This window comes from Mustela erminea, chromosome 6, assembly GCF_009829155.1.
Source record: "Mustela erminea isolate mMusErm1 chromosome 6, mMusErm1.Pri, whole genome shotgun sequence".
Classification (NCBI taxonomy): Eukaryota; Metazoa; Chordata; class Mammalia; order Carnivora; family Mustelidae; genus Mustela; species Mustela erminea.
In genome coordinates, this window is record NC_045619.1 from 92272678 (window position 1) to 92299931 (window position 27254).

General features: G+C 53.0%; 2 protein-coding genes across 2 annotated transcripts; one reads left to right on the forward strand and one right to left on the reverse strand.

Annotated features, from left to right (window-relative positions):
- Positions 1 to 140: 140 nt before the first annotated feature.
- Positions 141 to 3330, reverse strand: CD63 (CD63 molecule). Its single transcript, XM_032348533.1, has 8 exons — positions 3220 to 3330; positions 2572 to 2648; positions 1491 to 1679; positions 1257 to 1331; positions 1058 to 1153; positions 804 to 944; positions 481 to 564; positions 141 to 303 (listed from the first exon to the last, which is right to left on the reverse strand). The coding sequence occupies exons 2-8, from the start codon at positions 2635 to 2637 to the stop codon at positions 238 to 240; spliced, it is 717 nt and encodes a 238-aa protein (XP_032204424.1). The 5' UTR covers positions 2638 to 2648; positions 3220 to 3330; the 3' UTR covers positions 141 to 237.
- Positions 3331 to 16760: 13430 nt separating this feature from the next.
- Positions 16761 to 26469, forward strand: GDF11 (growth differentiation factor 11). Its single transcript, XM_032348535.1, has 3 exons — positions 16761 to 17259; positions 22170 to 22567; positions 23091 to 26469. The coding sequence occupies exons 1-3, from the start codon at positions 16815 to 16817 to the stop codon at positions 23469 to 23471; spliced, it is 1224 nt and encodes a 407-aa protein (XP_032204426.1). The 5' UTR covers positions 16761 to 16814; the 3' UTR covers positions 23472 to 26469.
- The last annotated feature ends 785 nt before the right edge of the window (positions 26470 to 27254 follow it).

The window sequence follows — 27254 nt, forward strand, 5'->3', positions numbered from 1 at the left end:
CCTTCCCCCAACAACCCCACCACCACCACCACCATATGCCTTTCTTTACTGAGGTGCATAGAACAGGATCCCAGAGGACAGGAACACAGGTGAAGAGAAGGAAAGGATAAAGTACTACACTTAAAGACAAAGTGAGACCATTTTTTTTTCAGTCTGAAAAAATAATCCGTTTAATTGAAAAACCTGGAGTGTACTACCCCACTCCCTTAGATGAGGAGACTGAAGAGACTAGACACCCTACATCACTTCATAGCCACTCCGGATACTCTTCACGAGGCAGCAGGCAAAAACAATTCCCAGTACCTAGAAGTAAAGAGAGAGGGGTGGAAAGGATCAGAAAGGCAAAGTATCCGAGGCCCACCCAGCAGACCCCAAACACCACGAGGGCCCCTGTCCCCAGGCCAGGACTTCCCCAGCACCCTCGTCCCACTGCCCCTAGTGCCCAGATGCCCCAGAATGAGTCCCAAAGGTGCCTCTCACCTCCACAAAGGCAATTCCCAGAGCTGCTGCAGCCACCACCAGCACATTGCTCCGTAGCCAGCCCCCGATCTTCTCCACACAGCCCTGAAAGGTAGTAGGCACACAGGGCAAGAACGTAATCAGAAACTTCCCACCTACTTTCTCTGTTCCCTCTCTCTCCCCCGCTCTCTGTACCTTTCACCCTACCCCTAGCATTCACAGACCTCCTCCCCATCCCAGGGCCCTAACCCTCTCCACCTCCATCCCTGGTCCCTCTCTCTATCTCAGCCCTTGAAATATTTCCCAGATCTCCCAAGTCCCCTCTATCTCTGTTTCTTCCTTACCTCAGAGTAGATGTTATTTATTTGTAAAGAAGCCCCACAGTCCTTTGTGACATTGATGCAGCAGGAGTCAGGGACTTGGCCCTTGGGCACAGTAGGGACGCTCTCCCAGTCCGTGTAGTTAGCTGCCCCGCAGCATTTAAACTGCCGGAGAGAAGCAATACGGAGTAGAAGGTTAGTATGTGCCCCTCCACCTACAATACAAAGATAAGACTCTTCTTCCCCCTCTACCCCTGCTCCCAGCAACCTTCACTCACATCTTCCTGCATCTTGTCCAGGGCCAAAGTTGTGCGATTGTCTCTCCGGTAATTCTGCATCTGCTGCCGGAAGTCCTTATTAAATTCTAACATCACCTGGGAATAAGAAGGGGCACTGTTGAGGTCAAACTCCAGGGCACACGCATCCCAGAGCAGCGAGACCTCTGAGGCAGGGCCCTCCGCCCTTTCCCCTGCTTACCTTGTCTCTAAACACATAGCCAGCAATGGCTGCGGCCACCTCCACCAGCATGATAAGAGACAGGAAGATGGCAAACTGCAGGCACAGTGGACAAGGGTCAGGCTGGAGTCTTGGTGACAGTGGCCTGCTGTGGCCCAGCCAGCCTCTAGTTCACTCATGAAGGTTTTCCGCCCCCTCCGTAGGGTACCCTCCCCGCAGTCCCAGATACCCACCCTGGCCCCACACCCAGCTCACCGTGATCATAAGACAGTAGTTCTCCTTGCAGGCCCCACAGCAGCCCACAAAGGCCACCAGGAAGAGGAAGGCACCCACTGCGATGATGACGATGGGCAACAGGGAGCCAGGCGTGGCCCCCTGGATAATGGTCTGACTCAGGACCAGCTGGGCCCCTACACCCACAGCAATCAGTCCCACTGCACAGGCCTGTGAGGAGGGCAGGTCAGAATTGGGCCAGACCCACAACCCATCAGCCCTCAGAGCACAGTGGGTACACCCAGGACACAGCCTTAGCCCCATCCCAAAGAGACAGATTCTCACACCTCCAGAAAACTTGACTGCAGGGGAAGAGGATGGCCTGTAGTTCCCCACAATTTGGCGAAATGCCAAAGGAGAAGTTCCCAGAAAGCCTTGACCCCAGGGCACATATTCCTCACCTAGAGTGGTGCTTCCTATGGGCCTCTAGGGCTCCCAGAACTGCCTTCTATCTTCTAGTGCCCACTTCATCCTCATCAGCTGTTCTAGGGTTCCTCAGGCCCACTAGGCCAGGGAGGAGAAGGGATCAGAAAAAGAGACCGGAGTGGGGTGCCCCTCCGTGGATAAAGAGCGGCCTCTCAAGCCAGGAGCCCAGGACAGGAACAGACTGTAGAGGGTAGACAGCCCATCCCCACCCCCAAGCAGCTGAGGGGAGTGAAGAGGGATGAGGGAATAGAAAAGGAGGAGGAGTAAGGGAGAGAGTAGGGAAGGGTGGGGAGGAGAGGGAAGCCCCACGGCGATAGCTATCAGGCCGGCCGTTGGCTGGTTGCCCCACTGCCCGATATCACAAGTGGTTGGGTCACCAGACAGGAAGGGCCAGGAGGGGCGAGGGGGAGGGTGCTCTGCACCCACGCTGTCCGTTCTTGGTCCAAACAAGCCTTAGAGGACCCGGAAAGCTGGAGGGGGTGGGGTGGCCATGCTGTCTTCGGCCTGTTCCACCGGCTCTCCTTCCACATCTGGTCTCCAGCTGCCTTCATTCTCGGCCCCTAAGCCCTCACCACTCCGGATCCAGGTCTCCCCGCACCCTGCCAGCGCGCCCCCCACCGTCCCCCTTCCCACTCACGCAGAAGGCCAGCAGAAGAACGTAGAGCAAGAACTTGACACATTTCATTCCTCCTTCCACCGCCATGGCTGCCGGGCCTGGGGTAGAGGGGAGCGCAGGGGGATGAGAACCGGGCGAAGGGGGACCTCGGTTTCCGTGCTCCCTGCCGGCCCTCGAGGCCTTCCCTGCGCGGCCCCCATTCCCGGCCCCTCCCACCCGGAAACCCGCGGTCAGATCCACGTCTCCCAGCCCCCTCTTCTCCCAGGCTGGAGAGGGGTGGGGGCGACCGCCGCGAAGCCGGGACCTGCCCCGCCGCCACCCCGGCCGGGGCCCGACGACCACCCTCGGCCCGCCAACACCCCCCGCGTTCCAACATCCCCTCCCCACCTAGCCAGCCCCTACAAACGGCCCTCGGCCCAAGCGCGACTCCCAGCCGTCTTCCCCTTCGCTCTGACCTCCCCCGAAACACAAGCGCAGCCCGTCCCCCCACCGAACCCTCCCGGGCCTCCCGAACTCCGCAAAGTTGCAAAGTTGCGAGGGCCTCGGGAGCGTCCGGGAGCGCGGCGGATCTTCGGGAACCCGAGGCGAGCCGCAGCGGAGAGAGCTACCCGCTCCCCAAGAGCTACCCCCACCCTAGACAGAGGCCGGCCGTGGACCCCGCGGCCTCACCTGGGCTCCCCAAGGCTGTGCGCTCTTCTCCGGCCGCGGCTCAGGGGCTCTCTAGCGGCGCCCCCCGGCTGCGGCCCCGCCCGCCGCGCGGCCCCGCCCCGGTCTCCAGCCACAGCCCCCTCCCCCGCCACCTCCTCCGCCCAGTGGCCGCCCTCCTCCCTCATGTGACGCGGGAACAGCTGCGGCCTGAGTCACCCGGCCCATGAGAGGGAGGGCCGAGCCCCCCGCCCGGCAGGGGCCACGTGGCCCGTAGCCGGGAAGCAGCGCCCACCTCCGCGGAGGGAAAGTGGCGAGGGCAGGATCTCAGGGTGCCAGGGCACCCCTTCTGGTGCCCTGGTCCCCGCGCCACCTCGGGCTGGGAGGGCGGGACCCAGCGTCGCCTAGTTCTGCCCGGTTCGGGCAAGCGGAGGAAGCGTGTGCGAGCCAAGGGGTTATAGCGGCCCGGAGCTACACTCTTAGGGCCCGCGCCGGGAGACTGGGCCGTGAAGGTGACGAGGTGGTCTTCAAGAGGCCGCCTCGTCTTCCACCTGAAGTCCACTTCTTTCCTCTGGTTCCCATCTCTGTTGAAGCCCCCCACTCCCATCCCCGAGTCGGCAGAGGGCGCTGTTAGCTCCCTGGGATGGGGTGGGTTCCGAACACTTCCAGAAAGTCCCTGGCCTCACATTCTGGGAGTCCCCCAACATTCTGGAGTGGGTGTTCCTGTCCCCCCCTCTGTTAGTCCCTTCCCCATTTTCTGGGGCTCCGGAGTAGTGGGCTGAGAACAGGAGGAAGCAGTCACAGTCCAGTCCCTCCCTCCGGGGGAGGGTGGACAAGGTCTATGCTCCCACCACTCCTGGATCAGCCTCTTATCAGATGGAGGCATGGGGAAGGACACTGAAGCAGGCACGGATAGATCTTCTGGATTTTCCCATCCCAGCCTAGCAGGCAGCACTTCACATCCCAGGGGATAAAGCAAGGTGAAGGCTGGAAAGGGAGATGGCGGCCTCAGGTTGCTTCCCTCCGATGTGTGCCCTGGTGGTTCCCAGAAGTTGTGTGAACAGGCCAAGGACAGAACCAGCCACTATTCCTGGCTACCCAGCCTGGGCCCCACCCCTCAGGTTCTTCTAGTCCTGACTTAAGAACCACTTCCTGAGTCTTTGTATGTGTACACAAAGAAGGAAAGAAACTGTAAAAGCAAAAGGAAAGAGATCTGGACTGGGCTAAGAACCAGTTTCCAGGATCACAACCTTCCAGCAAGGGACACCAAGCCCATTCTGGACTTTGCTCCCCAGTTATCACCTAGGCAAGCCGTGGGAAGAGGAGCAAAGATGCTAAAAGGAGTATTCATCAGTTTTTTTAATTGTGCTGCCGCTAGAGGCCAGGCACGTGCCACCCACAGGAGATTGGGGGAGGGGGACAGGCAAGGGAGACAGTGGCCCTGCCCTCTGCCCACACACAGAGCCAAGCCCTCCCTGTGAACAGACACACAGTCCCCTGGTGCAGGGTAGACACTCTCAGAGGGAGGGACAGATGCTGCTTCTGCTCCAGAGGAAAAAGAACAAATTTGGTATCACAAAGACGGGATCTTTTGGAGGTGACTTTATAGAATAAAGAAACAGGCTCTCGGTTCCAGAGACAAGGAAAGACCCAAGTATAAAAAAGTATTTAAAAAGTAGTTTTCAAGGTTGATGGCAGGCTGGGATTGGCTAGCTCAAAGGGTTCAGGAAGGATGTGGTGAAAAATGGACGGGAAAGTGTCTGAAGTCAAGATTGGGAAACTTTAGGGGCGCCTGGGTGGCTCAGTGGGTTAAAGCCTCTGCCTTCCGCTCAGGTCATGATCCCAGGGTCCTGGGATTAAGCCCCGCATTGGGCTCTCTGCTCAGTGGGGAGCCTGCTTCCTCCTCTCCCTCTCTCTGCCTGCCTCTCTGCCTACTTGTGATCTCTCTGTCAAGTAAAATCTTTACAAAAAAAAAAAAAGATTGAGAAACTTTAGATACCTAATAACTGTGTGTAATGATTACATCTTTGTCTGAACAAACGAACTGGAAAGACATTTTGGGAACAACCGGGGAAATTTGAATATGGACTGGGAATTAGACACGAGAAAATATAATTTTGTTAGCTATGATGATAGTATGATTATATAAGAAAATTATTTTTTAAAGATGCATACAAAAAAAGATGCATACTGAAATATTTAAGAGGAAATGTCATATCTGTACTTGCTTTGGAATACTTCACAAAACGATGAAGCAAAAAGCAGAGAGTCTTGGGGCGTCTGGGTGGCTCAGTGGGTTAAGCACCTCTTGATTCTGGCTCAGGTCATGAGCTGAGTCATTAGATTGAGCCTTGCATCTTGCATCAGTCTTCTGGACGTGGGGCCTGCTTAAGATTCTCTCTCTCCCTCTCCTTTTGTCCCTTCCCTGCTGCTAGTGTGTGCATGAACTCTCTCTCTAAAAAAATAAAAATAATAAAAATTTAAAAGTGTTTTTAAAAAATAAAAAGCAAAGAGACTACATAATAGGACTATTGAGGACCTAGAAGGTTATGTTGTATTTTGTTGTTGTTGTTGTTGTTGTTTTCAAGCAAACTCTGTGCCCAATGTGCAGCTCAAACCCATGACCCCAAGTTCAAGAGTTCTCTGCTCTACCAACTGAGCCAGCCAGGTGCCCCAAGGTTGGGAATGTCCTAAAGGCGGTAGGGAGTGGTGGGGTGTTTTGGAAAGGGTGAAGGATCTTGGGGTTTGACCTACATTGAAATAAGGGGGTGATGCCTGGCTGGCTCAATCAGAAGAGCACGGGACTTTTTTTTTTTCTTTAAGATTTATTTATTTTAGAGAAAGAGAGAAACCATGAGTGGGAGGGGCAGAGGAAGAGAGAGAAAGAATCTCAAGCAGACTCCACACTGAGCATGGAGCCCAGTGCGGGGCTCAATGTCAAGACCCTGAGATCATGACCTGAGCTGAGATGGAGTCAGATGCTTACATGACTGAGCGACCCAGGTGCCCAGACCATGTGACTCTTGATCTTGGGGTCATGAGTTCAACCCCTACACTGGGTGTGGGGATTACTTAAAAAAAAAAAAAAAGTGAGGGGCAGCTGGGTGGCTCAGTCATTCAGCATCTGCCTTCAGCTCAGGTCATGATCTCAGGGTCCTTGCTCAGCGAGAAGCCTGCTTCTCCCTCTCCCACTTCCCCAGCTTGTGTTCCCTCTCTCACTGTCTCTCCCTCTCCGTCAAATTAAAAAAAAAAAAAAAAAAAAATGGAAGGAAGGGAAGGGGGGGGAAAGAAGGGGGAATGAGGGGTGCCTGGGTGGCCCAGTTGGTTAAACATCTGCTTTTGGCTCAGGTCATGATCCCAGGGTCCTGGGATCAAGTTCCTCACTGGGCCCCTTGCTCAGCGAGGAGCCTGCTTCTCCCTCTTCCTACGATTCCCCCTGCTTCTGCACTCTCTCTCTCTCTGACAAATAAATAAATAAAAATTTAAAAAAAAAAAAAAAAGGGAAGAAAGGGAAGTGAAAAGCAGGTGCAGAAGATAGTTGAGACATTACAGCTGCCATCCAAGGGAGAGGTAATGAAGGCTGGAACCATGTGGAACCATGGAAGAGGGAAGGAAGTCTGAGTGGTAGTTCAGAGAGAAAATAAGGACAAGATGACTGCTTACCTGTGGAGGGGAGAGGAAGTAAGAAAGCCCAAGATGACTCAGAGCTTCTGAACCTGGATGCCCAGAGGAGTAGGTGGCGGTTGCCCAAGGCAGGAGGCCCGCAAGGAGCATCCACGTGGAGACGTCCACCAGGAACTGCGGATGTGAAAGGCAGGCGAGAAGTAGTCAGACTAGAGAGAAAAAGTGCTATCTAAATTCTTAGATGGGTGAGGGCCAGAGCAAGAGAAGGAAACCAAGAGCTGCAGAGAACACTTACATCTCAGCAACAGGCCGGAGGGGTCAGTAGCCAGCAAAGGAGCGGAAGAGAAAGGAAGGTGTGGAGCTGGCCCCCACACGCTGCTGGGCTGGGACCAGCATTATACCCATTAGCTCACTTAACCCTTAGGACAATCCTTCGAGATCTGTATGACATGTCCTGTTTTAGAGATGAGGAAACTGAGACTCTGTGACAGGGAATGACAGGCCCAGAGGCCAAGCCAGTAAAGGGCGATGTTAGAATTGGAACCCAGGTCTCTGAGGGTTCCAAAGCCTAGATTCTTCCACTCTCTCCTGGGGGCCAAGAGAAAAGAGAACGTCATGACAGGAGGATGGGACAGTGGCCAGGAGCATCGAAGAGTATAGAAAGGTCAACTTGAGTGAGAAACAAGAGAAGGTCATCAGGGACGCCTGGGTGGCTCAGTTCGTTAAGTGGCTGCCTTCGGCTCAGGTCATGATCCCAGCATCCTGGGATCGAGTCCCACATCGGGCTCCTTGTTCTGTAGGGAGCCTGCTTCTCCCTCTGCCACTCTGTCTGCCTGTGCTCGCTCTCTCTCTCTCTCTCTCTCTCTGACAAATAAATAAATAAAATCTTTAAAAAAAAAAAAAAAAAAAGAGAAGGTCATCAGATGGTGTAGCCTTCTCCAGAGCGGTGTCAGGGCAGGATCCAGACCCCCTGCTAGGTCCAGGAAGGAAGGAGAGGAAGGTGGAGACATCCAGGTGGGCAAGGGCGGAACTGAGGCAAATGTCAGGAAAATGGGGGCCTGGGAGAGGAGCACCAGGGAAAGAAGCTCGGAGCAAACGGCGGCGAGCACTGAGTGGCAGCTCCATCAAGGAAGGGGAAGAAGTAATGGTGCAGGGAAGATGGGAAAGGGTAGGGCCAGGGAGACCCCTGGAGAACAGCCAGCGTGGAGCCAGAAGGGGGGAAAGCCCGTGCCTAGTCAAATTCATAGAGACAGAAACTAGAAAGGTGATTGCCAGGGGCTGGGTGGATTAGTGATCAATGGGGTTCAGTTTGGGAAGATGAGAACGTTCTGGAGATGGGTGGCAGCGATAGTTGCCCACCACTGCGATGTACTCTTGAAAATGGTTCCATTGGTAGATTTTATGTCAAATGTATTTTCACACAAACACACACACAAATGGCTCACTCCCCTAGTCTGGAAAATCAGCATAGAGCCCTGTGTCCCTCTGAGCAGGGAAGCAGCTGGCTGGGACCCAGCCGCTCACACCATGTCCTTCAGAGCCTCCAGCACCTGCTCCAAGTGCTTGGCATCCAGATGTGCAATCCAGCTGGGCACCTGCCCTGATTAGCTCCTGCCCCTGTCCCTTGGGAGCCAGACACTGCCTGCTAGTTAGTGAGCTGGGGTGAGCACCTTGCCCCTCCCCAGCACCCAAGGCCTTCTGAAGCCCACATCCACACAGGGAGCCCAGCACCTGCTGCATGCATACCTTCTCCCCTCCACCCAGTAGGCCCCTTGCGCCTGCCTCCACCCCACTAGAAGGGGCCACCTCAAGGATAAGCCAAGGGCACCCTGGTAGGCTGGTAGGAGAGGGTCCATGACCTAGGAGCTGCCACCTGCAGAGGTTGGGTGGAGGTGGGGTTCAGGAGGAGAGAGAAGGGAAGGGAAGAGCTGAAGATGCAGGGGAGAATAGGGGAAGGCACAGAAGGAATAGAGAAGGAAAAACAGATGCCTGGGAAAAGGTGGGGAGGAGGAAGAGGAAGGGAGGGGCAGGAGATAGAAAAACCAAAGGGTGCCTTAGCACCAAGGCCATCTCTTCACTAGGGAGGGTAGGAAGGGTGATGGCTGGAACTGAAGGTCAGAAGATTGGGTCTGAATCAGGGAACTGAGATTTTGGGGCACCTGGCTGGCTCAATTGGTAGAGCATGTGACTCTTGACCTCGGGGTTGTAAGTCTGAGCCCCATGTTGGGTGTAGAGATTACTTAAATATAAGAAAAATCTTGGGGCGCCTGGGTGGCTCAGTCGGTTAAGCATCTGCCTTGGGCTCAGGCCCTGATCTCAGGGTCCTGGAATCAAGCCCCCGCTTTGGCTTCAGTGGTGGGCTCTCTGCTCAGCGGGGAGTCTGCTTCTCCAGTTCCCCCTGCTTGTTCTCTCTTTCTCTCTTTCTCTGTCAAATAAATAAAATCTTTAAAAATAAAATAAAAAATAAAATAAAATAAATAGATAAATAAATGAATAAATATCTGGACTCTGCCTCAGTTGACAAGATGGCCAAGAGACAAGTCAGGAGGGAGAGCAGTCCTTCCCACCTTGGCCTTGGCCCAGGGTCCCATTTCAAGCCCTAGGGCTTAACTCTGTTTCCAACCCCACCCCACCCTACCCCCCACTGCTCAGGTTCCCTCCTCAGCACTCTGCCTCTGTCCTTGCCTATTCCTTTCCCTGCTCCTTGGGCCCCAGCCCCTCACTCCTGGCTCCTCATTCTCACGAACTTTGTCTGGCTCCTGCCCCAGCTTCCTCACTATCGCCTGTGGGGTCACTCCAGGTGCGCAGTTGGTGAGTGAGCAGGGCAGCAGCCCCATCCCATGGCGTCTTCAAGCACAGCCTTGCCCAGGAGGCCAGCTGCTGTGTGGTTCTGATCCGAGCTAGCTGAGGTGAGAGTGGTCTCCTCCTGAGAATCGCAGACCCGCACAAGAAAGTTTTCCCCAGGGATGGAGCAGATAGGAACACGGCAGTGATGAGAAGAGGCAATATTGGGATGTGGTGGTTACCTCCAGCTCCTGCTCCTTGGGGCATCCATCCATCCATCCACCCATGCTCCACTGAAAGCCCTAAACATGCTAGGCACTGGGACTCTATGGAGATGAGTGAGACAGAGTTCAGCCTTCGAGGTGATTACAACCTTTGGGCACATACAAAAGTACAGTGTGGGGAAGGCTGTGCCAAAGAGCAGTCCTGGATGCCAGGGGCCACCTGACATAGCTGCGGGGATGCAGCAGAGCACAGGAGGCCTTGGGGAGCACTCACTCAAGCTGTGCACATCATAGACTCCTCCCTCTGCAAATTGCCTTGCAGTTCAGGGAACTAGAAGTGAGGAGACAGGCAGGATCTGAGTGGCCGGGGAGGAGGCGGGGGTGAGGTCCTTAGCACCGCCAGGCAGAGTCCAGAGAAGTCTTTTCTGCTCTTACATTACTAATTTCTAGTTCCCATTCCCAGACCTCAGCCAAATCTTCTGGCCACCCACACACCCTCACCATTGCTCTACACACACACACACACACACACAAACACACACCTCACTTGGCAACAACCTTGATTTTCACTGCCCTGCACTCTCTGCTGGACATTAGCTTCCCTCTGGGCATTCCTGACTTCAGCTCCCCTCCCCTGGTAGCCCACATCAGACTTTGTCACCTCCCATGGTGGTAGAGGCCTCCCAGCGTTTTGAAGTCCCTGGAGAATGAGAAGCAAGCTTTGGGCTCAGACCTGTCCTTTCCCTTGACCAGCAGGTGCCTCCTCCTGGCCAAACTGGGCATGGGGACAGCCTTGACCACCCCCACCCCGAGCCCCCCCACCCCCCCACTCCCCCCACCCCCTGCCCAGCAGGATCCCATGTTGGGCCTTGCCCTGGAGAGGGAGCAATTGGTAAGAAAGACAGAAAGAGGGAAGAGGCCTGGGGAGACTGAGTGTAGGTGGGAAACAAGGTACACCTGTGGAGTTGGAGGGCTGGGCCTGCCCTAAGAGGATAAGGGAAGCTGAGGGCGGCGGGCAGAGCAGTCTTCTGGAAGGCCCAGGGCAAAGGAAGGTGTAACCCCAAATGATTCTGAGTTCCCCCAGTTGTACTCCACTTCCACCAGCTGCCCCCCAGATACAAGCTCCTTGGCGCCCTCTGTCTGGCCTGGGGGTTAAGGAGTTTACCAGGCCTGCTAGGAGATCCAGCAGGATAATTATAGGATTTCCAGCCTGGTGTGCAAGAGGACGGTAATTACACAGTGAGGTCCTCTCTGGGGGCTTCAGGCTTTGTGGGCAGAGACCTGGGAGGGGTCCATTCCACTAACATTCCAGCCGTAGCCCAGAATAGCCTCCCCTACCACATTCCCAAAGGCTCAGGCTGGGAGGGCAGAAGAAGGGTGAAGCAAGCCTGGTAGGGAAACCCCTCAGCAGCTTCTCAATGACCCCAGGCCCTCCCCTCCTTGGAAAGACCTGCAGTGCCAGGGAATGAGCCACTGATCTAGAAATAGGGACTTCAGGAGGGAAAAGTGAGAAAAGATGCAATTAGGGATCCCAAGCTGCAGCCCACTGGCCCAGTTCTGATGGACAATGCTGTTTGGGTGTGCGGGGTGGTCTGCGGGGTGGGGATGCAGGGTAACAGGAGCCCCTCCTCCTTACAGAGATTCCCCAGTTCTGGGGTCTGCTGCTCTGAGAGCAGCCCAGGTGTCTCTGGCCTTGAACCCTGACGACCAGCTCCCAAGACCTATAGTTCCTCTGCCTGAGGATGGAACCGACCCTCTACCCGAGGCTACGCAAGCCTCTCTTCCTTCCAGTAGCTCCTGAAACCTCATTCCCTCTCCCTGGGACACCTCCTGCTTCTCTCCTGGCGACTCGAGGTCTTCCAACCCAAACGCCTTCTCTTAGGCCCAGACCCACATTTGCTATGAACCAGTCAGGACCTTGAAGGAGGCGGGCCTTGAAGGTTGCCTGGGTAACGCCGGAGGGGGGGCACCCCCGGCGGAAGACAGTTGCCAGGGAGACCAGGACAGTGGGCGGAGCCCTAAACCCCAGTTAGCCTGTATTGGGATGAGAAAAGATCTAAAGGTCCAGATCTCTCCCAGCTCCTTTCCATGAAGCCTGCAGGTCACCTCCTTGGGAACTGGGTCTAGGGCAGCTGGAAGTCTGAAGCTCCAGAAAGAGACCTCCCAGGGATTAGTTCCCGCAACTCAGGGAAACCCAAAAGTAACCAAACCTGAGGGAACTAAGGAAAGAAGCAAGATGTAGGAGGGGATGGAGAGAGGAACAAGACTTAATGCATTTTTGATATAGAACTTCTTGGAGTAGAAATCTAAAGAAGTATGCAAAACCAGTTTTAGTTCCACCTCCAAGAAGCTAAAATTCCAGATTCTACCACCAGATGGCAGTCTTGCCCACTCAATGGATTAAGCCCAATCCTGGAACTAGTGGGTACGAAGCTGAGAGGTGGAAATCCTCTGTCTCACAAGTTGTTCCTGACTCCTGCTCTCCGGCATTTGGCAGACACCCATAAACTCTTCATGACCATAAATACCCAGTTTTCTCTCCCCGACCCGGCTCTGACCAGATCCAGTTAACAGGATTCATTCATTCTTCATTCAAAGGAGATAAGTAACACTTTGGTGGGAAAATTTCCTGCTTTCTTGGGTCCCACTCACAGTGTAAGGGTGATAAGCTGGGATAATAGTAATGACTAACTCATTTAGGGTTGCATGTCAGGAAAAAAGGAATTGAATATTGGGCAGTTAATCCTCATAACCTTATGAAAAAGGTACTAGGTACTATATTGTTATCCCATCTAAGGCATACAGAGCCAAGTTCGCACTGCCAGAAATGTGGGAGGGCTGGACCTTGAACCCAGACAGCCTAGTTCTGGTCTGGAAGCTAGAGTAACTTCCATACCACACAGAATGGTGCAGATGTAGCTAGGAAGAAGATCTACTCTGGGCTTGGGAGTTAGCAACAGATTCCTGGAAGACACATGTCCAAAATCTCGTCTATACTGAGACCTGAAGAAAGAACAAATTTGGCCAAGATACTGGGGAATGGGGGCAATAGAGGTAGGAAGGGGTGTTGTTCTAGGAAGAGAAAACTTATGTGAAGATTCAGAGATGATCAAGAGAAAGAAGATGAGGTCTACCTCTAGGTTTCTGGTCTGGATGATTGTCATTCAGTAAAATGAAAATGTGCCTCAGCAAGATGGGGCACATTTTCGGGGGAGAGGGAGTTCTCTGATTATCATATTTAACCCATGATGTTTGAGGTGCCTTGGGACATCCAGATGGATATCAAAGAGGCATCTATCTGGCATGGAGTTTGTTGGCTTTGTTTGTTTGTTTGTTTTGTTTTGTTTTTTAAGATTTTATTTATTTAGTTGACAGAGACACAGCAAGGGAACACAAGCAGGAGTGGGAGAGGGAAACGCAGGCTTCCTGCTTAGCAGAGAGCCCCATTCAGGGGCTGGGTTCATGACCAGAGCCTAAGGTGGACACTTAACAACCGAACCACCCAGGAGCCCCTGGCTTGGAGTTTTGGCTGGTACACTGTTTATGTAGTGTTCCATCCAGTCTAAATGTTTCCTGACAAAATTTGTCTTTGCATCTATCATAGACCTACCATTAGACACACACTTGGTGAGAAAGTGAAGGCTTCCACCGACTCCGCGGAAGGAGAAGGTGACACCATCTCTGCTCTTAAGGAGTTTGCAGTTGTGCTGAGGAAATGACATCAGAGAAATGTTTTGGAGAACAGGCTATGCCAGAATATGTGGTAAAGGCAGTTGCTACTCTAAGAAATCAGAAAGGAAAGAAAAAAATCATAAGAAAGACCCCATGGGGGTACCTGGGTGGCTCAGTGAGTTAAAGCCTCTGCCTTTGGCTCAGGTCAGGATCCTGGGGTTCTGGGATGGAGCCCCGCATCAGGCTCTCTGCTCAGCGGGGAGCCTGTCTCCCCCAGCCTCCCCCCCGCCCCCGCTGTCTGTCTGCCTCTCTGCCTACTTGTGATCTCTGTCTGTCAAATAAATAAATAAAAATCTTAAAAAAGAAAGAAAGAAAGAAAGAGCCCATGAAGGTCGCTAGTAACTGATTATTATGTAATCCTCACAACTAGTTGAGGGGGACAATGTGATGCTCATTTTATAGACGAAGAAAGGTGATGAAATGTTGAAAGACCCATGTCTTGGTCCAAAGCAAGGGAGAGAACCCGCTGTCTAAATTTATTGCATTGTGCTGTCGTCTTAGTTCCTGTACTCCATGGAGATGTTCATCTCTTCAAAGCTCCCCAGCTTGGTCCTCCTGATCCTTATCCAACCTTCCTTCCTCACACCCAAACCTCCAGTTTCTTTCCTCATTTCACTCCAGCTCCCCAACCCAACCCTGTCTTTTTTTTTTTTTTTTTAACATTTTATTTATTTATTTATTTATTTGACAGAGAGAGAGATCACAAGTAGACAGAGAGGCAGGAAGAAACAGAGGGGGAAGCAGGCCCCCCACTGAGCAGAGAGCCCAATGGGGAGCTAGATCCCAGGACCCTGAGACCATGACCTGAGCTGAAGGCAGAGGCTTAACCCACTGAGCCTCCCAGGCACCCCCCAACTTTGTCCTTATGCCTGGTGTTCCATCGATCTCGTTTTAAGACATTCTTTTGAGCTCTAATGGAGACGAAACTGGCGTCTCTTTATTTTGCCTGAGAAGCCCAATAACATTCATCTCTTTACTCAATAAACATTGTGTATACCAGGAAACAAGCAAGACCTAATCCCCTCAAATATTCTTTCTTCTTTCTTTCTTTCTTTCTTTCTTTCTTTCTTTCTTTCTTTCTTTCCTTCCTACCTTCCTTCTTTTAAGATTTTATTTATTTATTCGACAGAGAGAGATTACAGGTAGGCAGAGAGGCAGGCAGAGAGAGAGAGGAGGAAGCAGGCTCCCTGCTGAGCAGAGAGCCCGATGCGGGACTCGATCCCAGGACCCTGCTGAGATCATGACCTGAGCCGAAGGCAGCGGCTTAACCCACTGAGCCACCCAGGCGCCCCAGCCCCCTCAAATATTCTTTATTCCTTCTTTCTTTCTTTCTTTCTTTCTTTCTTTCTTTCTTTCTTTCTTTCTTTCTTTCCTTCCTACCTTCCTTCCTTTCTTCTTTTAAGATTTTATTTATTTATTTGACAGAAAGAGAGAGAAGGAGCACAAGCAGGGGGAGCAGCCAGCAGACTGAGAAGCAGGCTCCCTGCTGAGCAGAGAACCATGACCTCCCCCCAATCCCAGGGTCCAAAGGCAGACACCCAATCGACTGAGCCACCCAGGCACACACCCCCAAACATGTTCAATCTATTGGTTGTCTATTGATCTCCAGGGCTTTGGACTCAAGAAATCAGCCTAGAGAAACTGAGGACTGGGAAGAGGACTCCAGAACCAGAAGTCAAGTACCTCGGGAGTATTTTAACACTCTTCCACTCTGCCCTCTGGCTGTACCCAAGGTCACACCTGGAAACTAGGGCTGGTCCCACAAACTAGGTTTCTTCCTTTGTAACTTGCTGTCTGCATCTCAGTCATCTGAGGGCAGACCTCTCTCTCATGTTCACCCCTGCAATTACAAGAGCCTTCTCAGACTTCTAAGACCCTGCAGATGCAAAAGTATAACAAGGAATTCAGAGGTCTGCAAGCATAGTGGTCTCCAGCCTGCTTCCTCCCACCCCAGCCCCCCCTCAGTGGCCCCAGTGGTCCCTTGTTCCTGCTTTTTCACCTTTTCCAGCCTACTGACTCCCTTATCCCTCAATTTCAGATCACGCTCTTCCCAGCTCTAAGACTTGCTCTTGTCTCAGGTCTTCCCACCACTTCCCCACCTGCTCCGATTATCTCTGGCCTCCTTCTCTCCTCATATTCCCTGCTAACCCCCATGTCCCATCCTTCCATCTGTTCTGAGCTCCCAATGAGCCCAGCCTGATGCTGCCCTCCAGGCCTTCTTTAAACATTTTCTTTGGGCTACCTCCAGTAGCTGGGGCTCCTCTGGGCTCAAATTCCCCACATCCTCCCCTTCAGGCTCTCCATACTCCCACCAAGGCTAACCCTGTCACTGTGCTGTCTCTCCTCTCCTCAAAAGTCTGTCTTTTCATCTCTGCCTTCCCCTGATCCTCTGTGTCTGCCTCCTCAGGGGCTCCCTTGGCATCTCCCAAGCCTTCTCTTCTTGATTTCTCTCCCTCTTTCCCCAGGACTCTGGTCTTTGTCCCATCAGTTTCTCTGTCCCTGTTCCCATCTCTCTGCACTCCTGACCTCTTGTGATCAGGCTCTGTGGACCTCCATCCCGTCCTCCTGTCTAGCCATACCTCTCTTCTCCCTCTAGTCTCTCTCCCCTGTAACTCTCCCACTAGCTTATACCAGTCTCTTTCCTTCTCTGTCTCTGTTTCTCTCCAGCTAAGTCTCTCCTCTGTCTTCTCCCGTCTGACTCTCTCTTATCCCCCCTTTGTCTCTCTCCTCTTCCTCCTGCTTTACCTATTTCTGTGTCTCATCTGTCTCTTGCCCCTTTATCTCTCTGTCTCTCCTTGGGCTCTCTGACTCTTACTTTCTCTCTCTATCTCTCCTTTCCTCTCCCTCGCCCCGATATCTCTCTCTTCATCTCTCTCTGGGCCCTCGCTCCCTCTCTCTCTCCCTCTCTCTCTCTCTCTCTCTTTTCCTCAGCTCTCTCCGGCTCCCTCTCTCGCCTCGGATGACAGCGCTGCCTCTTTTGTTGGCTCCGCAGCCAATCGCGGCCGCTGACGACACGGGGGCCGGGGCTATAAAGGGCCTGGCCCGGGCTCGGGCCCCCCCAGCCGCCCGCCCCGGCCGCCCGCCCGCCCCGCCCGCGCGCCCGCCGCCCCCGGCCCCCCCGGCCCCCCCTCGGCCGGGCAGCCCCCAATCCCGCGCCGCCCGGACCCCCTCCTCCTCCCTCCCTTCTCCCTCCGCCCCCTCCCTGCGGGACTCCGGCGTCCCCGCCCCCCAGTCCTCCCTCCCCTCCCCTCCAGCATGGTGCTCGCGGCCCCGCTGCTGCTGGGCTTCCTGCTCCTCGCCCTGGAGCTGCGGCCCCGGGGGGAGGCGGCCGAGGGCCCCGCGGCGGCGGCGGCGGCGGCGGCGGCGGCGGCGGCGGCGGGGGCCGGGGGGGAGCGCTCGAGCCGGCCGGCCCCGTCCGTGGCGCCCGAGCCCGACGGCTGCCCCGTATGCGTGTGGCGGCAGCACAGCCGCGAGCTGCGCCTGGAGAGCATCAAGTCGCAGATCCTGAGCAAACTGCGGCTCAAGGAGGCGCCCAACATCAGCCGCGAGGTGGTGAAGCAGCTGCTGCCCAAGGCGCCGCCGCTGCAGCAAATCCTGGACCTACACGACTTCCAGGGAGACGCGCTGCAGCCCGAAGACTTCCTGGAGGAGGACGAGTACCACGCCACCACCGAGACTGTCATTAGCATGGCCCAGGAGAGTAAGTGGGCGGCGGGCGCGAGCAGTGGGGTGCTGGCTCTGGGAAAGTGAGCGCCTCCCGCTCCGAAGCGGGGCGCTCCCGGCTGTTCCGGCCCAGAAGCTTTTTCTGCGAAAACTTGACGGATTGGGGAGGGGGGGGCTGCTCCACAGAAGTTTTTCGAGCTTGGAGATGGGCCGCGGAGCTGTGTGCACACTCCGTTCCCCGAGGTGGGACGGCAAACAGTGAGAGGGTTCCGAGATACCGCCTCCCACCCGGGTGTTCAAAAAAGACCCGTGTTGCGGGAAGTCTGGGGAAGCTAGAGCTCAGTAGCAGCGGAGTGGAAGGGACAGCAACTCAGTCCTGAAGGGCCATGGAGGAGAGGCTGGAGCACAAAATCGGGACGCTTCGGGACCCCCACAGTCCCAGGCGGGCTGCAGAGCTGTCTGCTACCGGTGCCCTTGGCATCATCAACTCTCCGCCCCTTCCACCTCTGGCTCCGCAACGCGCCCACCGGGCTGCAGAGAACTGAGTGCCCTTCTCCCTCTAGCAGGAACGAGGTCCCTCCCAGAGCCCAGTGTCTCTCCTGGCAGCCCAGCTGGCACCCACTTCACCAGAGCCCTTCTGACATCCGGTCTCCCAGGGCTGGTAAAGCTGTACTTTCTTGGTACTGACCGGGCTCAGAGAACTCAACTCCATTGCACTGGGGTTGAGGGCACCCGTTTGGCTACTTTAAGCGTATCATTCCTTTCCCTATTCACCCGCCCCTACTCAAAACTGGACTTGAGGAGAGAGAGGGAGACCTAGGAAGAAAAAGAAATAGATAAGGAGGGAGGGGGAACCCAGGCATTCAAGCTCCTGGCCAAACGGAAGATGAACATGTTAATAGACTTGAGCTGCTTTGAAATTTTATGGCCTGGAAAATCCAGGCCAACACCCCCCCACCCCACCCCCAGCTCTCCCTAGGGTCAGATGACTCCCTTTTCCCCTCCCCCACTGAGGTCCCTTCACCCCTTCCCTGCTCCAACTCCAGGGAACCAGGCCCTCTCTTATTCCCTAGTGGTTTGGCAAAGTCGCTCCCCCCACCCATAGTTCGGTTTTATGGCTCTGAACAGAAGAGGGGGGGACTGGTTTATTGGCACATGGGTCATAAAAAGCTGGGGGCTGAGGTGGACTCCTAGTGGCCCACTCCCATGGGAGAGGCACAGGAACCCAGGTGTGCATCTGTGAAGCTGAGTGCCTCATACTGCCACCCGTTTCTCTGCAGACCCTAACTCCACAATACTTGGCTAGGCTGATAAAGAAAAGAAAACCCCAAGGACTAGAAAACTTGCTGAGGGTTGTGGTGGTGGTAAAAGCCTGGGATCTGTCTAGTTTCCTCAGTCTCCCTTGTGTTCTTAAGGTTTCTGCTTTATAGAAGCTAGGGTCAGGCTAAGATTGACTGAGTGCGGGGGTGGGGGTGGGGATTCTATGAAACAGTTGTGGAGGAATTCTGAAGAAGAGTATGCTGGAGGAAGATGAAGGGTACAGAGGAAAAACACACTCTGGTCTGTGTGGTTTGGTGTGTATGTGGAGTTTCAGAATGGGTGATGGACTTAGGGACTTCCCCTTGTCTCTTTCTATCCTTCGCATCCCTTAACCAAGTGGCTTGAGCCCAGAGTTAGCCCTCAGAATGGGGATGCAGGGAGTGAGCACACTCTGCGTGCATGGATTGGACATTGCAGGTTAGGTGTGGGGGGGGGGACCAGGAAGGACACCAGTAGGTGGGGTTCTACCCCAACTTCCGCCCTCATTCTACTTCAGGACTTGGATAACTAGGGAACTGGGTCTCCAGCCAGGTATTGTACGTCCCCTTTAAGAGCCAAGCTGAGCTCTTTTGAGAGGGAGGGGGAGCGGAGGGGAAGGGAGGGAGAGAGGGGAAAAGGAAAAAGAGACTTTTATAGTCTAATCCCCAGGGACCCGCTTTAATAAGAGACTTGTGCTCTGCTAATCGGGGGAGGTGTTTGTCAGCAGAGATGGCCTCCGCTCCCCTCCCCCTTCCTCCCCTCCCCCAGCACTCAGCCCTGGACCCCAGCCCCCACCTCTCCTAGGCTGCAGTGCCTGCCCTAGTTCCCTCCACCCTCTCAGGCTCTCCCACCCCAGCCTTCATCCTGGGAACCCAGCCCCCTTGCCCTTCTGGGAGCCAAGCCCAGCCCCTCAGTTTCTCTCTCCTTTCCTACGCCAAGAGGCCCCTGCCCTCAGCCCAACCTCCTGCCCCTAGGCCTTCCAGCCTGGGTAAGGAGAGTTTGTGGGGGGGGGGGGGGACGCCATAGAGGAGGAGGTGGTGAGCTGCGAGGGGGTTGGGCTTTTGCTGAAAATAGTGCAATGACCTCTCTCCAGACCAGCACCGCCTACTAAACCTGACCTGCTGCCTGCCACCAACCCGATCAATCCAACACAGATGTGGCTCCGTCCCCTCCCCTTGGGAGCTGGGCCTATATGTGTGTGTTGGGGACTCTCTCAAGCTTCTCGTTTCCCTCTGTGGCACTACCTGCTTCTTCTTTGTTCCTCTCTCTGTATCTTTCTATCCTTTCTCTTTACCCCACAAGGTTTAGCTACCTTCCTCCTTTCACTTTTTATCCCTGGTCTACTCCTTTCACATTGCCCCTTCTCTCCCAATATTCAACTCCCAAGCTTATTTCTTTCGCCCCACCATGACCTTTCTCTCTCCCTTCCTTCTCTCTTCCAGTTCTCTTGACTCTCTCTTCCAACCTGCCTTCATCACTAACAGTCTCTTCTCTATTCTTACCTCTCTCACCACCTCCAGTCTCTCTCCTGTCTCTTCCCCTTTCCCTTTCATTCTCCATCCATCTTGGCCTCTTGTAGTACCAACTGTCCGCACATTCCCTGGGAGAGAAGTGCATGCTGAGTCCCTGGGGTAGGGGTGGGGGACTCTGAAGAAACCAAAGACTTCGAGGGATGGGGCCCTAGTGCCCAGTCCTCTAGGTCAGCTTAGGTAGGGGAGTATGCTCAGAGCTTACAAAACTAACAATAATCCAGCATTTATTGAGAAGCTACTACTATTTTCATTCTTTATTTAATGCTCAGCACTCCTATAAAACAAGAATTATCATCTGTATCACTGAGACTGTTGGGTGGAAAAGGTCGATACATGTTAAAGAGAAGTCGAGCAGTGACTGAACCCACTTTGTAGTCTAAGAACAGTATTTAGATGCCAGGAAGAACTTTTAGGCATTTGCCTGTATAATTTAAGATTTGGAGGTAAGGGAGTTCATTCAGCATGCATTTTCTAAACACTGCTTAGTAACATGGGAGGCACTAAAGCTATAATGGTGAGCAAAACAGAGAGTATTGACAAGTGTCCACCCTCGTGGAGATTAGTAGCTAATAACGAAGACAGGTGGGAAAATAAGACAACCCTATGAAATTAGGCACAATAGCCCCATCTCACCAGCAGTTTCCCTGCCCCAGCTACTCTCCTAATTCTCCTAATCTCTGAATCTCTACTCCCCGAATCCTCCCTCATTGTGCCAGCATTGCAGCTCCAGCAGGTGGATAACTGGGAGGACTACCAGTGCCCTGGAACCTCAGAGAAGAACCAAGGGAAAGGAAGCTACCAGAGGAAATGTGTGTCTCATTCCTGAATATATGAAGATCATTGAGCACTTGCCTCCTCATCTCACTTGGAGGATCCTCCTTCTCCTGGGGTGGGGGAGTGCTGATGGGAGACAACAGATGCTAAGTCCTCCATGATTACACAGAACTCAAGACCTGGAGTGATACATAAGGGCTGGACTTCCTGATCATACTTACATAGCTCTGGAAGCTCATTCCTGACTCTTGTTCTCTCAGTCTATTTAGAGTGAGAATGGATATTCCTGTCCAGTGGAAACATGATTTAGGGCATTTCCAACTGACTTAAGAGATTAGAAAGGGAAACCCAGAGGACCTGAAATGGAAGCAGTGGCAGATGCTGAGAATCAGCCTTTTGACCCAAGAAGGGTCAATTTCTGGTCTAGAGCAAGATGTAATGGGCCAAAATGTAAAGTTGGGATGTTAAACCTTTGTAAAGACTTACTGGCATTGGACTGAGAAACCAAAGGAAGCTCAGGGGAGAAAAGAAGACATTGCAGTTGATCTGATGTGTTGAATATTATTTCTGAAGCTTTGGGAATGGGCGTAAACAACATGGAGGTAGTTTTTCCCTTCCTTAAAAACTGAGGCAGTAATGGTGATAAGGAGGAGGAAACAGCTGAGGAAACTTGTTCTCAGGATTAAAGGGACTGGGGAGTCAGATATACAAGAGTCAGCACTTGAGTTGATCCATTCTTCTGAGTGTATTGTTTCTGGCAGGAATGGTTTAAGAAGCCTAGATCTGGATTCTGGCTTACCTCATGAAATACATTTAGCCCCTGCTCCCTATCTGGACCCCGTTTACCCACTCTTGAGACATCTGGTTGGGGTTGGGGGTTGTACCAAGGCTTCACCTGGCCACCACACAAAACAGGGCAGAAATGGGGCAAGGCGACCTGAGAAGAGCAGGTGTGATGAGGTTTGGCTTCTATGAAGAGCATCAAAGTTCTGAAAAATTTGAAGCCCTACATGCTGGGGGAATGGAAGGCTGCAGGTGGGAGGGGATATCCCTAATAACTGTCTGTGCAGGTTATCTATAGACCGGGGCCTATGTATTAGGACAAATGGACTAAGGAATGGATGCAGATCAGAAAGCCCTGATAGAAACATCATCCTGTAGGGAAAGAGAGGAGGCGCTGTTCTGAGTACCAGTGACACAGTAGTCAACAAGACAACACGAGAAAAGGGTAAAGAACTGGAAAACTCAGGCTGAGTCGTTCAAGTTGCCAGTGCCACCCAGGGCTGCTGACGCCCTTCACAAACACCCTTTGCTGATGCTGTGCCCCCTTCTCTCTTATCAGCGGACCCTGCGGTGCAGACAGATGGCAGCCCCCTCTGCTGCCATTTCCACTTCAGCCCCAAGGTGATGTTCACAAAGGTACTGAAGGCCCAGCTGTGGGTGTATCTACGGCCGGTGCCCCGTCCAGCCACAGTCTACCTGCAGATCTTGCGACTGAAACCCCTAACTGGGGAAGGGACTGCAGGGGGAGGGGGCGGAGGACGGCGTCACATCCGAATCCGCTCACTCAAGATTGAGCTGCACTCACGCTCAGGCCACTGGCAGAGCATCGACTTCAAGCAAGTGCTACACAGCTGGTTCCGACAGCCACAGAGCAACTGGGGCATCGAGATCAACGCCTTTGATCCCAGTGGCACAGACCTGGCTGTTACCTCCCTGGGGCCAGGAGCTGAGGGGCTGGTGAGCAGGGAGCCTGAGATGGTGCCAGATATGTATAACCTGGCCCTGAGGAGGTGGGATGTTGGAAAAGGTAGACCAGGAATGAGAAGGGGCTGGGCACCAGCGCTATTTCTCAGGGGCCAGGAGCTGATTCTAGAGGAGCAGTTTTGGGGGTGTGGATAGGGTGGGGAGTGGCAGCTATCACTTTTCAGATACAAGCCAGGCAACAGGTGGAAACTGGATTTGGGGTCGTGTTAATGGGAGATCCAAGAAAACACAAAAATGGTCTGTTGATGAAGCCTGGGGCCAAGGGGGCAATCAGGGTGAGGTTGCCAGGAGAAAATTAGGGGTGAGTTGAAGGAGACATAGCTAGCTTGTGAGAAAAGTGAGTAGAAGATAGGGCTGGAAATAGGAGCAGGGGAAAAGCTGAGAAGGCGACTGTCTCTGTTCTGATGCCCCTGTTTAGGGGCAGATGAGAAAGGAAAGGGAGTAGGTGCTCTTCGAGTCTCTTATCACATCTCTTTCTCCTCTCCCTCACCCCCAGCATCCTTTCATGGAGCTTCGGGTCCTAGAGAACACAAAACGGTCCCGGCGGAACCTGGGCCTGGACTGCGATGAGCACTCGAGTGAGTCCCGCTGCTGCCGATATCCCCTCACAGTGGACTTTGAGGCTTTTGGCTGGGACTGGATCATCGCGCCTAAACGATACAAGGCCAACTACTGCTCCGGCCAGTGCGAGTACATGTTCATGCAAAAGTATCCGCACACCCACTTGGTGCAACAGGCTAATCCAAGAGGCTCTGCTGGGCCCTGCTGTACTCCCACCAAGATGTCCCCAATCAACATGCTCTACTTCAATGACAAGCAGCAGATTATCTACGGCAAGATCCCTGGCATGGTGGTGGATCGCTGTGGCTGCTCCTAAGGTGGGGGACAGAGGATGCCTCCCCCATAGACCCTACCCCTAGACCCCCGGCCCTGACCCCCCAACCCCCAGACCCTAGAGCTCCCTCCACCTCTTTCCATGAACATCACACCTTGTTCCCTGCCCAAGCAGTGTGCAATACAACAGAGGGAGGCAGGTGGGGACTGACGGGTGAGGGGTTTGGGGAACAGGGGGAAGAGGGGGCATGGTCAGGTGGGGAGTGTTTGAGGTTTGCAGGTGAGAAGGTTTGGCAAGAAGACAGAGAGACGTAGAGACAGAGGTAGAGCAGAGGGATAGAGACAGAGGAACAAAAAGCAGCAATGAGAAGGCAAAGGGAGAGAGAGGCAGAAGAGACAGAGATCAGGCAGAGGTAAACGATGAGAAAGAGGCTGAAATGGAGTAATAAGAGAAAGCCCCACACCCAGCCTCCTTTCTTCCACTGGCAAAGTGAGGGGCTTGGTATAGTTTGGGGAGATCCCCTGACTACCATTCTTATTAGGAGGAAATAAAAAATCCATTCTTAGCTTCTTCCCTTTCTCCCTCCAACAGTGGCCAGGGAAGGGAGGTGAGGGCAGGGGCAAAAGTAAGGATTTGGGAATTTTATTTATTTATTTATTGTGACTTTTCATTTTTTGGTATTTGGCTTTACTGAAATAGAAGGGCCCCTGCCCACTGTGCCCCATTTCTCCCTTATTCCCCAAAGCCCCGTTCTCCCTCAATACCCACCTACTTAAGCACTTGTATAAAGCCTCCAGGGTTGGGAATGGGAGCAGAGGGCAAGAGGGCTAATACATGAAATTTTCCAACCCATAATTACCCAACTTGACCTTCCTGAGCCAAATGGGTTGAACTGAATTCCAGCAGTCACAGAAACAGTATGAGGTTAGGGTTTAGGAGCTGGGGGTGGGAGGAAGGGGAGGGGAGAGCCCTCAACATCCAGGATCTATGAGAGCCACTAAACTGACCCTCAGATCCACCCTCATAGTCCTGAGTTATTTAGCCAGAGGGTGTGGCCCACATATGCCCAAATTCCCCCCAGCCAGGAGAGACCAAAGAGCCTGTGGAATATCCCTACTCCCAGCCTCTATCTTCAGGTCAATAATGAGTATAGAGATCCCCGAATCCCAGGTCTGAGAAGGGTTAGGAGGGGTCAAGAAAGGAGTAGTAAGGAGATTAAAGGACAGGGCATTTGAATCCAAATCACTGCTCTGGGCTAGGGAACAGAGCCAGCAGACCAAGATGGAAGGGATTCCAGAGGGGGGACATTTTAGTTCCCCCAACCCCAAAGCTCAGGGTGGAAGGGGGGAGAACAAGGGAGCAGAGTGTCTATAATTATTTTTATCTTTTATTTTTGGAATCTAGCAGTACCTGGCAGCAGGGAGGGAACAATACAGTGGGGAAGGGAAAAGCATCTCACAAGGCCAGTTAGAGCAGAGGACTGGAAGGATGGAGACTCCCTGGTTTGGAAGGCTAGGAAGCAGGCAGGGACTGGTCGCCACTCCCAGTCACTAGCTAGGCCTATTCATCCCTCCCACAATCCTGACCCACCATCCTCTGGACTCACTGTGCCTCAGTTTCTTCCCCTCGATGGAATGAGAAATAGCAGCACCCGCCACAGCCAAGAGATGAATTCTGAGCACTTACCACGGGCACTTTATGGACATAAAATACCTCTCGCTGTGGGACAGATAACCAGGGCACCAGAGCAGTGGTGAAGAGATGTGAGGCTTAGAAGAGTCACAGGCTTCAGAGTACAAGTTCCCCTCTGCCTCCCAGATGGACAGTGCCTGAAGCCAAGGAGTTGAGATATCTCCTGATCCACACCCTACCCATACCTCACCACCAGACCTCTTGGCTCTGGGCAAGAGCCTAGAGGATGTCAAGAGAGGAGGTCCGGAACCTTCAGCAAAACTGCCACTCTTAAGTAGAGCCCGCAGTTATGGGTCTGATGCAAATAGGACTAAAGCCTGACCTGGAGAGCTGACCTGGAAGGCTTGTTCTTCCCAAGAGTATGACTCTCCTGTCTGGCCCAGATGGTGGAAGGGGCAAAGGTATGTGACCACCCTTGGGAAGGTGATGTTGGTGAGCTTTAGTATCTTATTCCCATTCCCATTGTGAAAAACTAAGATGAGGTATTTGGGTACAGGAATGGGCAGGGGCTGTTAAGCATTTCAACTTGCCTCCCATGTAACAGCTAATGCTAGCCCCCAGCCCCTCCTCTCTGGCCCTGTTCTTCCATCCCTTCTTCTACCCCAACCTTGGAGAACAAGATACACCTGACCATCAACACCATTCACATTCCCTTGGTTGAAGGAGAGGAACAGAGGAGAACAGAAGATGCCTCCTCCAAGATCAAATGCTCATGTCTCTTGATCTTGGCACAGGGTGGGGGTTGGACAATAGACATCAGGTGACTTCTCTCTACAAATTCTAGAGAGCTGGAGCATTAGACTTGGGGGACACCTACAATATCCCCCTTTAACACCACCAAATAAAGACCTTTGTCGGGGTGGGGGAGGGTCTTTTTCTTCTGAACATAAATTATGAGTCAAAGTCTCATTCCATTGTCCTCCTCACCCCCAAGAGGCATGGGGTAATGAGGCTTGGGTGCACAGTCCAGCAACCTAGTGGGAACTAGCAACCCCTCTCCCACTTTATGACGTGTGTGGACCTGGCCAGTGCCCCTCTGATCATTAGTAGTGTAATTTTTATTTACTTTGTGTATTTGTTACACCATGTGTGTGATTGCCTTTGTTTGTTAAGGGTGACTGAGGAGTATGGGGGTGACAGGGGCATTGGAAAGCCGGGAAAGGACTTCTTCACTGAGATCAAGGCTTCCTGGAGGGAACCATTGCAAAAAGGCCATCAGGCAGTTTTCAAGTTATGTGACAGAGGGCAAAGATGGCCATAGGGTGCTCTGAGTTTTGGGATGGTCACATGACACAATCCAGCACTTGAACCTGAAAAAAATAAATAAATAAAAGCAGTCAAAGAGTTTAGAATTCAGTGATGAACTCTTCTCCCTAACCAAGCGCCACATTTATACCTTGGAGACCAGGAATAAATGAGGATCCAAGAGGGGATGAAACCCTGTTCAAAGAATAAGAACACGGGGGTCTGGAGCAAGAAAAAAGGGATGAGGGTGGGAACATACAGTCCAAGGGAGCAAGGGCAGACAATGGGAAAGGGAGGGGACCTAGAATAACTCTTCTCAGGAAAACTTGATCCAAAACAATCTCAAAGATTACCAAAACCCTCTTCCAGCCTCCACATAACACAATCTAAAAGTTCTCTTAAGATGATCCAGCTAATATCAGTCCCATTCTCCCGGAGTTCCCTTAAGTTAAGTTTCACCAAAATCCACAAACCAAACCAACATAGCCATTCAAATTGTAAATGTACCAACATGGTTAAGCATCGCAAATGGTCTTTGATTTCTCCATAAAAATGTCTTCTGTGTAAAGCAAAAGAATCTTGCCTAACTCACATTGGGGGCGGGGGCAAGGAAAGCTTCTGTCACATTCACCTGATCCACAATGGGGGGCCAGGGCCACTGTGGGATCAGTGTGCCACCATATTTTCCCTGCCCTGTCAGTTCTGTCAGTAGACTGACCCCACCACAGGCCAACTACAAGAGTGAGGTTGAGAGATGATCAAAGTGCTACATACGGTATCTTCCCAAGGATTGTTTTATCCACACGTACTCCTAGCTTTTGGCTTGAGCTAAAAATAGGTTTTCTCCCTCACTGCTCATTGTTTCCTATGTTGAAAGGACACCCAGAA

What these genes read in the sequence shown, in the direction of transcription:
- CD63 (XM_032348533.1), bottom strand. Translation starts at nt 2,637, where the DNA reads ATGGCGGTGGAAGGAGGAATGAAATGTGTCAAGTTCTTGCTCTACGTT. An exon ending in GCTATGTGTTTAGAGACAAG is followed by an intron (nt 1,154 to 1,256) that starts GTAAGCAGGGGA and finishes TCTTATTCCCAG; the next exon opens with GTGATGTTAGAATTTAATAA. An exon ending in TGGACAAGATGCAGGAAGAT is followed by an intron (nt 945 to 1,057) that starts GTGAGTGAAGGT and finishes TCTCTCCGGCAG; the next exon opens with TTTAAATGCTGCGGGGCAGC.
- GDF11 (XM_032348535.1), top strand. Translation starts at nt 16,815, where the DNA reads ATGGTGCTCGCGGCCCCGCTGCTGCTGGGCTTCCTGCTCCTCGCCCTG. An exon ending in CATTAGCATGGCCCAGGAGA is followed by an intron (nt 17,260 to 22,169) that starts GTAAGTGGGCGG and finishes CTCTCTTATCAG; the next exon opens with CGGACCCTGCGGTGCAGACA. An exon ending in GGCCAGGAGCTGAGGGGCTG is followed by an intron (nt 22,568 to 23,090) that starts GTGAGCAGGGAG and finishes CCTCACCCCCAG; the next exon opens with CATCCTTTCATGGAGCTTCG.